The sequence below is a fragment of the Strix uralensis genome, chromosome 31 (genome assembly GCF_047716275.1).
Source record: "Strix uralensis isolate ZFMK-TIS-50842 chromosome 31, bStrUra1, whole genome shotgun sequence".
Lineage (NCBI taxonomy): Eukaryota > Metazoa > Chordata > Aves > Strigiformes > Strigidae > Strix > Strix uralensis.
This window is the reverse complement of record NC_134002.1, coordinates 2,519,330-2,533,086: the sequence shown is the minus strand read 5'-3', so window position 1 is coordinate 2,533,086 and position 13,757 is coordinate 2,519,330. Positions and strand designations below refer to the sequence as shown.

General features: G+C 52.2%; 1 protein-coding gene across 1 annotated transcript; it reads left to right on the top strand.

Moving 5' to 3' along the window:
- Window positions 1-356: 356 nt before the first annotated feature.
- On the top strand, window positions 357-12,209 carry LOC141936071 (olfactory receptor 14J1-like). The gene is made up of 3 exons (XM_074852798.1): window positions 357-407; window positions 766-853; window positions 11,557-12,209. Exons 1-3 carry the CDS (start codon window positions 357-359, stop codon window positions 12,207-12,209), a joined length of 792 nt encoding a protein of 263 aa, XP_074708899.1.
- The last annotated feature ends 1,548 nt before the right edge of the window (window positions 12,210-13,757 follow it).

Genomic DNA, 13,757 nt, shown 5'->3' with positions numbered 1-13,757 from the left:
TTCAGCCAACAGAAACTTCTAAAGTTTTAGAAGGAGAAGTGGCCAGTCCTGCATTGCGGGGAAGAATAACCTCTATCGATCCCCAGGTATAAGAAATCAGGCAAGGAAGGCAAGAGACTGGCATGTCTGAGTGGAGACCTGCTGGTCAAAGTAAAGGGCAAGAAGGAAATGCACAGGCAGTGGCAGCAGGGACAGGTACCCTGGGATGAGTAGAGGGACGCTGCTGGGTTGTGTAGGGATGGGGTCAGGAAGGCCAAGGCACAGCTGGACCTGACCTTGGGAAGGGATGCAAAGAATAAGAAGGGATTCTACAGGTACATCAGCCTGAAAAGGAAGGTAAAAGAAAGTGTACCCTCATGATGAACAGGACTGAGAAACTAGCAACAATGTATGAGGAGAAGGCTGAGGTACTCAACAAGATTATTGCTTCAGTCTTCACTGGCAACCTCTCTTCCCACACCTCTCGAATGGATGGACCACAAGGCAGGGACTGGGGGAGCAAAGTCCCTCCCATTGTAAGAGAAGATCAGGTTCATGACCACCTGGGGAACTGAACATACATAAGTCTGTGGGACTTGACGAGTCCAGAGGGAATCAGCTGATGTAGTTGCCAAGGCACTCTCCATGAGTTTTGAAAAGTCCCGTCAGTCAGGGGAAGTCCCTGGTGCCTGGAGAAAGGGAACCATTACACCCCTTTTTGAAAAGAGTAGAAAGGAGGACCCTGGGAACTACCAACCTGTCAGCCTCCCCTCTGTGACTGAGAAGATCATGGAACAGACCCTCCTAGAAGCTGTACTGAGGCACATGGAGGACAGGGAGGTGATTGGAGACAGCCAGTGTGGCTTCACCAAGGGTAAGTCTTGCCTGACCACCCTAGTGGTCATCTATGAAGAAAGTGACTACCTCAGTGCACAAGGGAAGATCTACGGATGTCATCTGAGTGATGTCATCTGTGTACAGCCTTTGGCACAGTTCCCCACGACTTGTCCAGCTGTCAGGGGTGCTCTGTCCACCCCCCATCACCACCCCAAGGTTCCTGGGCCCTTCCATGTGCAGCTGCCCCATGGAGGAAGCTGGTCTGATGCCAGGGAAGGTGATTGGATCCATGCTGGATGAGGGGGTGACTCTGCTGCCAGGGCTGGTGTCTCTGCCAGGCCTGGCTTTGCCCTGGGGGCTCTAGGCGTGGGTGCTGGGGGTGCGCGAGGAGGAATCCTATCTTGCCCTCACCTTCTCCAACTTCACCCAACACTCACCACACTGCAGAGGAAGATGAAGGTTGCAGTGCTCACCATGGCCCTGCTCTTCCCCATCCTGCTGTGCAACCTAGAAAATGCTTAAGTGAGTCCCCAGTGCCATGCAGAGGGGCTTAAGGCTGGGGATGGGTCTTTGCTGGACGACATCAGGTCTCCTGCAGAACAAAGTTGTAGTGATGAGCATGAATCCCCTTGCCTTGGCCTCTCCTTTCCCAAGGCAGGGGCTCCTGCAGGCTCCCCTGCACCTCCAGCCCCCAGCAATGCAGCTTTCTCCCCTCCACAATTCCATGTCCCCCCCTGCTTCCCACACAATTAATGTTCTTGTGCCCAGAGCCCAAGTTCCTGTTGGAATGGTTGGACCCGTCTCTTCCCTGGGAGTACCCCCACAGATTTCTTGTCCTGATGCCACCACGTCCATCCCTCTTATGCAACTCCATCCCATTGTTTTGGTCCCCTCAGGCATCTTGTCCCCGGGATCTCTTTCATGTCCTGTCTGGGGTCCTCAAATCCCCTCCCTTTGATCCCTTCCGATGCCTTTCTTTCTGTCTTTCCCCTCAGTCTTTTGCTTTTCATCCTGTCCACTGCAGCAGTGTCCCCAGATCCCCTTCCTTGATCCCCCACTCCCAAACACTCTCCAATCTCATTGTTTTTGTCCTCTGCAGTCCTCTTCCTTCTGTCCCCACCAACCACTGTGCTTGGAATCTCCATGTCCCCTCCACTTGGATTCCTTTAATCCTCACTTGCATTCGACACAGTCCTGTCCCTGCAATGCCTCCAGCCCAGTACCCTGGTGTCCACTAATTCCCCCCAGTGCCCTGTCTTTATGCCTTCTGCTGGCCTGGCAGAGGCGCTGGCAGAGGGGAGCTTAAAAGCACCTCTCCCAGCCCTGAGTCAAGGGCTGACCTACCGGCTGTGACCTCACAGTCCCCTTCTCAGCCATGGTCCTGCTGTGGCCTATCACCTCCACAGGCACAAGTGACCTCACAGCCCCCTTCACAGCCATTGGCTTCCTGCTGGATTAGGAGTTCTGAGACACAACTGACCACATGATGCTGTACCCAAACATCTCCCAGTCCCTGAGCAGATAGAAGTCAGCTTGTTTCATCAAATTTGTCTGATAGATTTCCTACCAATGGTTGGAGTGGAGAAACGTTCCTCCGAGGAGCTGCCGTATTTATACTGGTGCATTTTATACCTCTAATTCTGCCTCTCGATTTTTCCTTCTTCCTCTGTCTATTCTGTCTCCAAAAGAGCTCTCCGAGGGAAAGATTCATGGAATCACAGAATAACACAGGATGCATGACACCCCCTCAACAACACTGTACTGGCTGTTGATGCAGCTCAGGACACACTTCTCATTCTGGGCTGCAAGTGCACATTTCTGGCTCAGAGTCAGTTTTCCATCCACCACTACCCCCATGTCCTTCTCCACATTACTGATCTCAATCCATTCATCGACCAGCCTGTATCTGTGCTTGGGATTGCCTTGACTCATATGCAGGACCTTGCACTTGGCCTTGTTGAACTCCATGAGGTTTGCACAGTTCCATCTCTCCAGCCTGTCCAGGTCCCTCTGGATGGCACATCCCTTCCCTCCAGTGTGTCGGCCGCACCACACAACTTAGTGTCAGTGGTGAACTTGCTGAGGGTGCGCTCAATCCCACTGTCCATGTCACCAACAAAGATGTTAAACAGTGCCAGTCCCGACCCCGACCCCTGAGGACGCCACTCGTCACTGATCACCACTTGGACATCGAGCCACTGATCACTATGATGTGAGTGAGACTGTCCAGCCAATTCCTTATCACCAAGTTGTCCAGCTGTCAAATCCATGTCTCTCCAATTTGGAGACAAGATGTTGTGTGGGACAGTGTCAAAGGCTTTCACAAGTCCAGGTAGATGTCATCAATTGCTCTTCCAATTGTTCACTGAGGCACTAGCAACCTGCGAGACTGGTGCGTGTACATGTCATGCTGCTGTGTATGTCAGTGGGTGTAACCAGTAGCAAACATCAAACCAGAGAAACCAGCCCAGTATTTTTGAAAGCCTAAGTCTGGAGTGGACATTAGAGAGCCCAGAGGGTGTGAAAGTAACTACTGGAGGAGTAAGGTGGACCAAACCACATCATGGAGAAACTGTGGGGTCTCGGGCATCTGGTACTGATAAGGCCATAGATCTTGACCCAGAAGGGAAATTGTCCTTTACGGAAGAGAGCATCAGCAATGCCTGGAGTTGTGTCTGGGGATGGATGAGGAGTCAGCTGAGAGCTGAGGGGTCAACATGAGAGGGAGAACAACATGGGCAATGCTGTGGTAGGTGGATGTCTGCTCCAGACCTCCTGCTCACGAAGAGGAAGTAGATGAAGCCTTCTTCAGACAACTGGAAGAAGCCACATGTTTGCAGGCCCTGATCCTCACCGAGGAGTTACACTATCCCCATATCTGCTGAAGAGGCAAGAGAGCAAGTTGCAAACCACACAGGCTGCTTTTGGAGCTTGTTGGCTTGTCCTGAGAAGGGTGACTGAGGAGGCAGTGAGGTGAGGTGCCCTGTGGGACTTCATCCTTACAAACAAGGAAGAGGTGGTCAGGGATGGAGCAGTCAGGGTTGAGAAAGTAGAGCTGAGGTTGGTGAGAGAAGGGAACAAGGCTTCATGAGAGCAGGCTTTGGCCTGCTGAGGGACTTGATTGAAAGAATCCAATGAGATACCACCCTGCAGAGAAGAGGGGTGCAGAGAGTTGTTTGATGGTCAAGGATCTCTTCCAGCTCCAGAAGACTCCACCTTGACATGCAGGAAGTCATGCAAAGGTGGCAGGAGGCTGGCAGGGATGAGAAAGGAGCTGCTGACTAAAATGAAGCATGAAGAGGCAGCATAGAGAAGGTGGAAGCTGGCTGCCTTCCAGCCTCAAAGGTTCTGTGACACTGTGCAGGGTCACTGCAGGGACAGGGCTGGCTGTCTCTCTGTGGGGGGCTGTGACTCTGTGCAGGGACATTGCAGGTGCCAGGAAGCAGCTGCCAGGAGGTGACAGCAAGGACAGTTTACAAAGGAGAAATTTATAGAGATTGACTTCATTGTTTTTAGGAAGGCAAAGCTTGCCTGGAACCAGTGGTGGCAAGGAAAGACAAGAGCAAAAAGACGAGCTTGAATGACTCATTAGAGAGCAAGAATGAACAAGGGAAATGCAGGGCTGGTGCTGAGTGGGGAGGGTGATTGAACAGCAGCAGACACAGGTGGGGCTGGGGGACTCAATACCATCCTTGCCTGAGACTTCACTGAAAAGGTCTCCAGGCCTCAGTGCTCAGGGAAAGGGCCAAACGAGCAGGAGAGCACGTACTGGCAGGAAGCTCAGGAAATGCAGCAAGGACAAGTGCCAGTGTGTGACCCTGCAGGACATCCCCCTGGCAATGGCACAGGCTGGGGACTGCCTGGCTGGGAGAAGCCCCGTGGGAAAGGTCTTGGTGGGTTGGGCAGGAGGCAGCCATGTGCCCTGGCAGCAAGGGAGGCCAGCTGCCCCCAGGGCTTGATGGCCAGGAGTACGGCCAGGAGATCAAGAGAGGGCATTTTTGTGGTGGTTTGACCTTGGCTAAATGCCAGGTACCCACCAAGTCGCTCTATCACTTCCCCCCGCTTTCCCCTTTTTTTCTCAATAGGGCAAAGAAGGGAAAGAAAATAAGATAGGAAAACAAAACAACCCTTGTGGGTAAAACAACAGCAGTTTTAATATAAGCAAAGCGAAGCAAAGGTCCGCGCGCGGAAGCAAAAAAAAGAAAACAGATTTATTCTCTACTTCCCATTAACAGGCGATGTCGGGCCTTCTCAGGAAGCAGGGCTCCAATACGCGTAGTGGTTGCCTCGGAGGACCAAGGGTGACCCCACCCCCTTCCTCCTTTCTCCCAGCTTTATACTGAGCAGACGTCATATGGTATGGAATATCCCTTTGGTCAGTTCGGGTCAGCTGTCCTGGTTGTGTCCCCTCCCAAGATCTTGCCCACCCCGTCCCACTGTGGGGGGGAAATGTCAGAAAGAGCCTTGGTGCTGTGTAAGCACTACTCAGCAGTAGCCACAACACCAGTGTGCTATCAACACCCTGCCAGCTCCCAGCATAAAACACAGCACCATGAGGGCTGCTACAGGGGAAAACCAATTCTGGCTCAGCCAGACCCGATACAATTGTCCAGGTTACTGCATCCGCTTTTCAGACCCCCAGGACAGGAATGATGTTGGCAAGCTGGAGGGGGTTTGGTGAATGGCCCCCAAGATAGGCCTGGTCTGGAACACTTTTCCTGTGAGGAGAGGCTGAGGGACCAGGGCTTGTTCATCCTGGAGAAGGGAGGGCTGAGGGGCACCTCAGTGCAGCCTGGCAGCACCTACAAGGAGGCCATAAAGAATAGAGAACTAGGGTCTGCACCATGGTGCATGTTCAGAGGGTGGAAGATGAGTGTTGGGTGAAAGAGGGGATGTTCAACCTGGAGATAAGGAAAAGATTTTTCACCCATCTCAGGGCTAATCCTGAGCAGGGTGGCCATAAGCGCTGCCTGCCCTTCTGTCTGTCAGGGTTGGTCAGGTCCCAGTAGCAGAAGTGCCCTCAGAGTCAGAACCCAGGTGGGCCTCTTCCTTCTGCCTCACCCCCTCCCCTCTCTGAAGATGTAATTTCTGTTGGGTGGGTTATCTGATGTGCTGGATGACCTCACAATGCCTGCTGGCCAGCATGTCTACCAAGGGCCAGGCAGGTTTCTGCAGTGGAAGTGACCTCATAACCATCCCCATTCCAGCCAGCTCCCCTTGGCCTGACTCTCCCCTTCCTCTCTGTCCCTGCTTGTCTGCTGGGATGAGCAGTTTTGCTATAGGTGTCTTGTCCCCAAATTACTGGGGTCAGCTGCTGGCCAATCAGGAACCTGTAACAGCAGTGTTCTCACAGTCAACATCACAAGTTGTGGTGTCTTTCCCTGTGTCTCCCCATTCACTCCCTTGACTCCTCATCGCTGCTGCACCCCACATTCAACAGCCAAACCCAGCCCCTTCACTGGACTTTCCCTCTCCCCTGCCCCACGCGTTGGCAGAGCCAGGGTGGGACGTGTCGCGTTCAGGCTTTGCAGTGCTCATGCAGAATTATTGCCACAAAGTCGGTGCTGAGATCAGACTCAGTGCTGTGGAGCAGACCCCAGCAAGAAATAACAGCGTTCAACAGGAGATCTGCAGTGGTGGCAACCATGTTGGTTTTGCAAGGGGGCTTCTGTCCATTCACTAAAAGGATCTGCTACTACCAAGATGCACTTGGTGTTTCAAGCTGTCACTGGTAGAGCTCCCACCAAATCAGTCTTCCAGTGTGGCCGTGGGCCTCCACTCTGTTGGTGCTGGGCTGGGGCTTTTACTCCAGTGTAATCTGCACTGGTCACGGCACAAGACAGACAGCTCCTACCCCAGAGATCTACATCCTTCTTCGTGTTAGGCCAGCACTCACTGTCCTTCACTCTGCTCAGAGTGTTTGCCTCAGCTCATGGAGGAGCTTGATGAGATTCTCCTTGAATATTCTGAGGCACAATCCAATCTCAGGTTCCCAATGGCCTCTTCATATGTGGGTCATCCCCAAGAATCTGCTGTCAAGGGTACCAGGATCCATGGTGCCAGCCCACAGGAACCTGGGCCTTCCCAGTAGAACCTATGGATCCTGTCCAAGACTTACTCTTGAGTTCCCAGACTGCAGGGAATGCATTGCGTTTATTGTCACTGGTGTTAGTGACTATATGCTGCTCTGCTAGAAACTGAGCTGCTCTTCAACCTTTCTCAAGGTAATTTTCTAAAATCTGTAATTCCATTTCTAAATCTTGTACTTGTCTGGCATCTAACTCCGGCTTTTTATTTTGTAAGCAGAGCCTATATCTGTAGACCCTGCTATCTTCCTCTCTTTTGATTAAGTTGGTGTCTTAATTTGGGAAATTCTTCAGCGTTGTGTGACATGGAATTCTTCCAGGCAGGTTCCTCATCAGGCCAGAGCCTGCTCACTGAAGTGCTGCTCTTGGCCTTGTTCCCTTCTCTCAGTAGCCTCAACTCTACTTTTCCACCTGTGACTGTTACATCCCTGACCAGCTCTTCCTTGTTTCTAAGTCTCATTTCCTGCAGGACACCTCCCCTCACTGCCTCTTCAGTCACCCTTGTTGGTATGATGTTGTCAAATAAATCCAAAAATCTTCTGGATGGCTTTCACTTGGGTATGTTGCCCCTTCACCAAATATTGGGATAGTTTAGTTCTGCTATGAGGACCAGGGCTTCTTCCAGGTGAATCAAGAATGTCCATCTGTTTCCTCTTCCTCATCAGGGGGTCCATAGCAGACATCCACCTACCACAATGTTGCCCATGACCCTTCAGCTCTCAGCTGACTCATTGTCCATCCCCAGGCAGAGCTCCACACATTCCTGCTGCTCTCTCCCATAAAGGGCAACTTCCCCTCTGGGTCCAGCCCCATGGCCTTGTCAGTACCAGACCCCCAGATTGGAGAGACATGGATTTGATTGATGGACCACTCAGAGATAAGGAACTGGCTGGGCAGTCACAGTCCAAGGCTTGTGGTCAGTGGCTCAATGTCCAAGTGACAAGAGGCATCCTCAGGGGTCAGTTTTGGGAACGGCATTGTTTAATGTCTTTGTTGGTAATGTGGACAGTGGGATTGAGTGCACACTCAGCAAGTTTGTCAACGACACCGAGCTGTGTGGTGCAGTTGACACGCTGGAGGGAAGGGATGTTCCATCCAGAGGGACCTGGACAGGATGGAGAGCTGGGCTTATGCAAACCTCATGAAGTTCAACAGGGCCAAGTGCAAGGTCCTGCACATGGATCAGGGTAATCTTAAGCACAAACAGAGACTGGGCAAAGAGTGGTTTGAGAGCCCTGGGGAGAAGGACTTGGGGGTGTTGGCAGATGGAAAACTGACTGTGAGCCAGCAACATGCACTTGCAGCCCAAGAAGCCAACCGTTTCCTGGGCTGCATCAAGAGAAATGTGGCCAGGAGGTTGAGGGAGGAGATTCTGTCCCTCTACTCCATTCTCATGAGACCACACCTTGTGCACTGTGTCCACCTCTGGGGCCCCCAGCATCAGAATGACATGGACCTTCTCAAAGAGGTCCAGAAGAGGCCACAAGGATAATCAGGAGGCTGGAGCACCTCCCTTATGAGGACAGGCTGAAAGAGTTGGGATTGTTCATTCCAGAGAAGAGAAGGCTCCAGGGAGACCTTCTAGAGGCCTTCAAGTACTTAAAGGAGGCCTGCAGAAAAGATGGGGAGGGACTCTTTATCAGGCATTGTAGGGATGGGATGAGGGGTAAAAGCTTTTAACTGAAAGGGGAAAATTTAGATTAGTTATAAGGAAGATATTATTTACTGTGGGGGTGGAAAGACACAGGAACACATTGTCCAGTAAAATTGTGGATGCCACCTCCCTGGACGTTCTCCAAGCAAACTGGTCCAGTGTCTCAGCACCCTCATCGTAAAACATTTCTTCCTTATAACAAATCTAAATCTACCCTCTTTGAGTTTAAAACGATTGCCCCTTGTCCTGCCATTACAGGTGCTGGTAAAAAGTCTCACTTTGTCTTTCCTGGACTATGATCACTATGCTTTCATCTGCAAACACCTTGGAGGGTTCCCAGACATCTCCCAAGATGGTGTTTGGAGGCCTCAAGCACATGACCAGTATAGAGAGGCTGAACGCTCTGGGCTTACTGGTGTGGAGACTCCAGACAGAATAGGAGTAACCTGAGAGTGCTTGAAGAGAGGTTTCAGAGATGGTGGAGTTTTACTTCATAGTGGAAAACAGCATGAGAATGAAATAACTCCAGAAAGGGCAGCTGGGGAAGTCCAGGCTGTACACAGGGAGAAAAAGTATTCACTCTAAGAGCAGTGCTGCAGTGTAACAGATCACCCAGAAGGAGTCTGGAGCAGTGGAAGGCTTTTGGAAGATTTCAAAAACCAAAACCCAACATTTCAAGGAAGAGCCAGGGAAGATGGTGAGATATCAGTAAAGGAAGGAAGATGCTTGAGTGAGAGAAAGGTGGGACAGCGGGGTGGGTGAGTACAACCTGCAGGGAAAGAGGCACAGGTGATGCAGTACCATAGGACAGCCTGTGGTGGAGAAGACAGACAGTTGTGGAAAAGGTGAAAGCACCCAACAAACGCAATCTCTTCGTGTGTCTATGATTGTTCTTTCTGCCACCGATGCCTATGAGGAGGCACAGTCCCCTGCAGAACTGGGGCCTCATTGCCCCCTTGTCCCTACTCAGGAGCCTGGCAGGTGCACATCTCCATCACCCACTGCCCCAGGAAGAGCCCTGAGCAATGGGTGAGGGACAGGATCTCCCTTCCCAGGGGCTGGGGGTCACGGCTTGGCTCTTTGGTTAATGGGGTCAGGGCTTGGCCCTTTGGCTTCATGAAACACATGCAGGTTTCCTCAGCATCAGAGCCACCTTTGCTTTGCTTTTCCCTACCTGCCATCACTGCCTGCACATTTCTGCTCTAAGTGGAGCCTGGGGAGGCTTTGTCAACAGTGTCCCTCAGTGGGACCCATTAAAGCCACAAGAAACTTTGCAGTTTGAATTTAACTTTGATTTCTTTAGAGGTTTCTTCAGCAGCTTCTGAGTGTCTGATGTTCAGAGACACATCATCAAACCCACCTGAGGGGTCATTAAAATGCCTTGGGCTGGTCCTCTGCTGCAGAGCTGGGCCGGGCTCCTGAGACAGAGGGAGCTGAGGGCAAGTGGTCAGCGCTGCAGAGAGACAGCTCTGCCCAGGAGCAGCTCCTCTGCAAAGCGCAGCAGGGCTGAGGGCACTGCCTGCAGGCACCGAGGGCAGAGGAGCCGGGCACAGAGAGGGGAAAGGCAGACGGCAGTGGCAGGATGCTGAGAGCTCACTGGAGGAGAAATCTTCGCAGCCCTTGACACAGTAAGTCTGTGGGTGCAGGGCAATGCAGCTGAAGGTGCTGTGGTGAAGCCGGCACAGCCGCCAGGAATCTCCCTGGTGTCTGGAGGAGGAGGCCGTGCTCCAGAGCAGGGCTTCCCTGCTGCACTGTCAGAGGGACAGGCCATGGCGGCTGCCTTCTCCCGGGGACGGCTGCAGGGGTGTGCAGGCGCGGGTGCAGCCAGGGGTGCCCAGGGCTGTCCTTGAGAGTGACATAGAAAGATGCTGCCAAAAGTGAATAAATCAGTGACTCACTGGGGGATCAGCGGATCTGCTAGAAGCCACATAAAGTGCCTTCACCCACCCCTCTACCTACAGACAGCACCAGCACCACCTTTGCTTGCAGTATCAGTGCTTATCTGACCTAGTCCTTAGGACCTGCTGACAGGGAGATGCCCCTGGGCAGGGCCCTGCTGCCAGGAGGGGTCTCCAGGGCAGAGCTGAGCACACAGCGGGTGGGATGGGGGCTGTGAGCACTGGCAGGGGGAAGGCTTGGAAACAAATAGCTCCTGCAGGGGTATCTCCAGGCAGCGAAGAGTCAGGCCACCCCTCCTCATCATTCTCTCCTCACTGCATGAGAAAGGAGAGAAGAGTTTGGAGAAATGGACTTTGAAAATGGAGACTTCTAAGCTCACAAAAGCCCAGTTTCTTCTTCAGATACGGTGCTAGTGAGATTATCCTCCAGCAGAGATAAGTGTAATAAGCACAGGGCACCTATGTGGTGACCAGTAGGTCACTCGTGGGCAGAGCAGCTCTCCTAACTCTGCACGAGGGTACAGGGAGCGCTTTTGTTGATCAGGGCTCCCCCGGGTTCCATCTGAAAGCAATGCGAGAGATGTTGTCTTCTGCTTCTTTAAAGAAAGTGCCCTCACTCAGCAGCACAAACCTGAGCTCATAAAAAGGAGTTAAATGAAGCTCCCCCAAAGAAAAAGAAGTCATTTTGAGGGGGTGTTTAGGATTGACTCAAAGAAATCTGCCCTAACTTGTCAATGTTTTCTCTTTTTTCAACACTCCCCCATGCCCAGGGAGAACAAATGTCCAACAGCAGCTCCATCACTGAGTTCCTCCTCCTGGCATTCGCAGACACACGGGAGCTGCAGCTCTTGCACTTTGGGCTCTTCCTGGGCATCTACCTGGCTGCCCTCCTGGGCAACGGCCTCATCATCACCGCCATCGCCTGTGACCACCACCTGCACACCCCCATGTACTTCTTCCTCCTCAACCTCTCCCTCCTCGACCTGGGCTCCATCTCCACCACTCTCCCCAAAGCCATGAACAATTGCCTCTGGGACAACAGGCACATCTCCTACTTGGGATGTGCCACAGAGCTCTTTTTTTTTCTTTTTCTGTGCTACAGCAGAGTATTCTCTCCTCACCATCATGTCCTATGACCGCTACGTTGCCATCTGCAAACCCCTGCACTACGGGACCCTCTTGGGCAGCAGAGCTTGTGTCCACATGGCAGCAGCTGCCTGGGGCACTGGGTTCCTCAATTCTCTCCTGCACACGGCCAACACATTTTCACTACCACTCTGCCAAGGCAATGTCCTGGACCAGTTCCTCTGTGAAATCCCCCAGATCCTCAAGCTCTCCTGCTCAGACTCCTATCTCAGGGAAGTTGGGCTGCTTCTTTTTAGTGCCTGTTTAACATTTGGATGTTTTGTTTTCATTGTGATGTCCTATGTGCAGATCTTGAGGGCCGTGCTGAGGATCCCCTCTGAGCAGGGACGGCACAAAGCCTTTTACACGTGTCTCCCTCACCTGGCCGTGGTCTCCCTCTTTATCAGCACTGGCATGTTTGCTTACCTGAAGCCCCCCTCCATCTCATCCCCATCCCTGGACCTGGTGGTTGCAGTTCTGTATTCAGTGGTACCTCCAACACTGAACCCCCTCATCTACAGCATGAGGAACCAGGAGATCAAGGATGCCCTGAGGAAACTGATTGGACGTTTTATGGCAGCCATAGACTCTCATTTCTCTACAAGTTGCTCCCACTCTATGACAACCTAAACATGTCTTTCCTTTTTTATATAGTTATTTTTTTTATTTTTTCCTTTTGTGCTTATGTGTTCTACAAGAAATTCCATTAGTCTTTCCCTCCCACATCAGTATTCTCCTGTCTTGTCAGACCCATGGTCATTGTGTAAAGGAGGAGCCAGGCACTCTGTGTCTTTAAGCAAAATAAATGCACCCACAAACTGTTCTTCTGGCATCCATCCTTACTAGGGCAGGAATAAACGGGAATGAAAACACCTTTCTGCCTTTACTGCCTCAGGCATCTGGTACTATTCTGATGGGAGGGGACGGCACGGAGTGTCTGCAGACTCCTCAGGATCTGCTGGAGAGGAGAGCAGGGGATGCAGGGTGCCCCTGACCTTCTTCTCCTTGTGCCATGGGTGCCTCCCATCTCTGGGGCTGACCCATTCCTGTCCCCGAGGAGCTGCTGTGCCCTTCAGAGGGGCTGAGGCTGTGGGGTGAGTGCCCAGAGCACCCTGCAGTGGGCACTGCCTTGGGACCAGCCCAGACTGGGCTTTGTTGTGGAGAGAGGTGGAGAGAGGGCAGGGGAGGTGGGAGAGCTTGGAGGCAGCTGGGCTGGGATGGAAATTACTGGGGAGAGAAAATCACCAGCATATAACTCACACTGTGTGACCACACAGGTTGAGGACTCAGACCAGGGCATTTGTAGTGCAGAGCCAGGGCTTGTGGAAGGGATCGAAGACATGCAGGTGCAGGAGAGAAGAGGCTGGTCTGTGCCCTTGGTGGCATGGACAGACCAGGAAGGTGGCCCAGGGCCTTCATCACCCCCCAGCCTCTCTCATTGGCCATTTCCAGCACTGGCTGCTCACCCCAGGGCTATGGATGAGTCTTTCTGCAGGACCATCTCCATCCTCCTGCTGGTCTCAGTGCCTGGATGGGGGCAATGGCCAGCCCTGCCCGGCCTCTCTCCTGGCCCAGACCCCAGCAGTCCCTGGAGCAAGGCTGTCTGCAAAGACCAACATGGGACACGGCTGGGTCTGGGCAGTGGTCAGATGTTGGGGGAGCTTCCAAAGTGGCATGGCCATGGGGAGAAGAAGCCATGAGGACTGTTTTAGGGATTTTGTTGGGGAATCTTTCAAATATCAGATATCAAATGGAGGAGGTGATTGGGAAAATCCAGCACGGATTTACCAAGGGCAAATTGTGTCAATGTAACCTGATCACCCTCTTCTACTAAATAACATCTTCTGTTGACATGGGGAGAGAAGTGGATGTTGTTTTCCTGGACTTCAGCAAAGCCTTCAACACTGCTTCCTACAGCCTTCTGCTGCAAAAACAGGAAAGATACAGATTGGAGGGATGCTCTGCGAGATGGGTAGGAAATTGGCTAACAGACTGCACTCAGAGGGTGGTGAACAATGTTTTTTACTCAGGCTGGAGGCTGCTAAAAATCTTGATCCCCCAGGAAATCATACTGGGCCCCATTCTGTTCAACATCTTCCTAACTTATCTGGAGGATGGGGTTGAAATCACCCTCACAAAGTTTGCTACAACACCACACTGGATGGTGAGGTGGACACG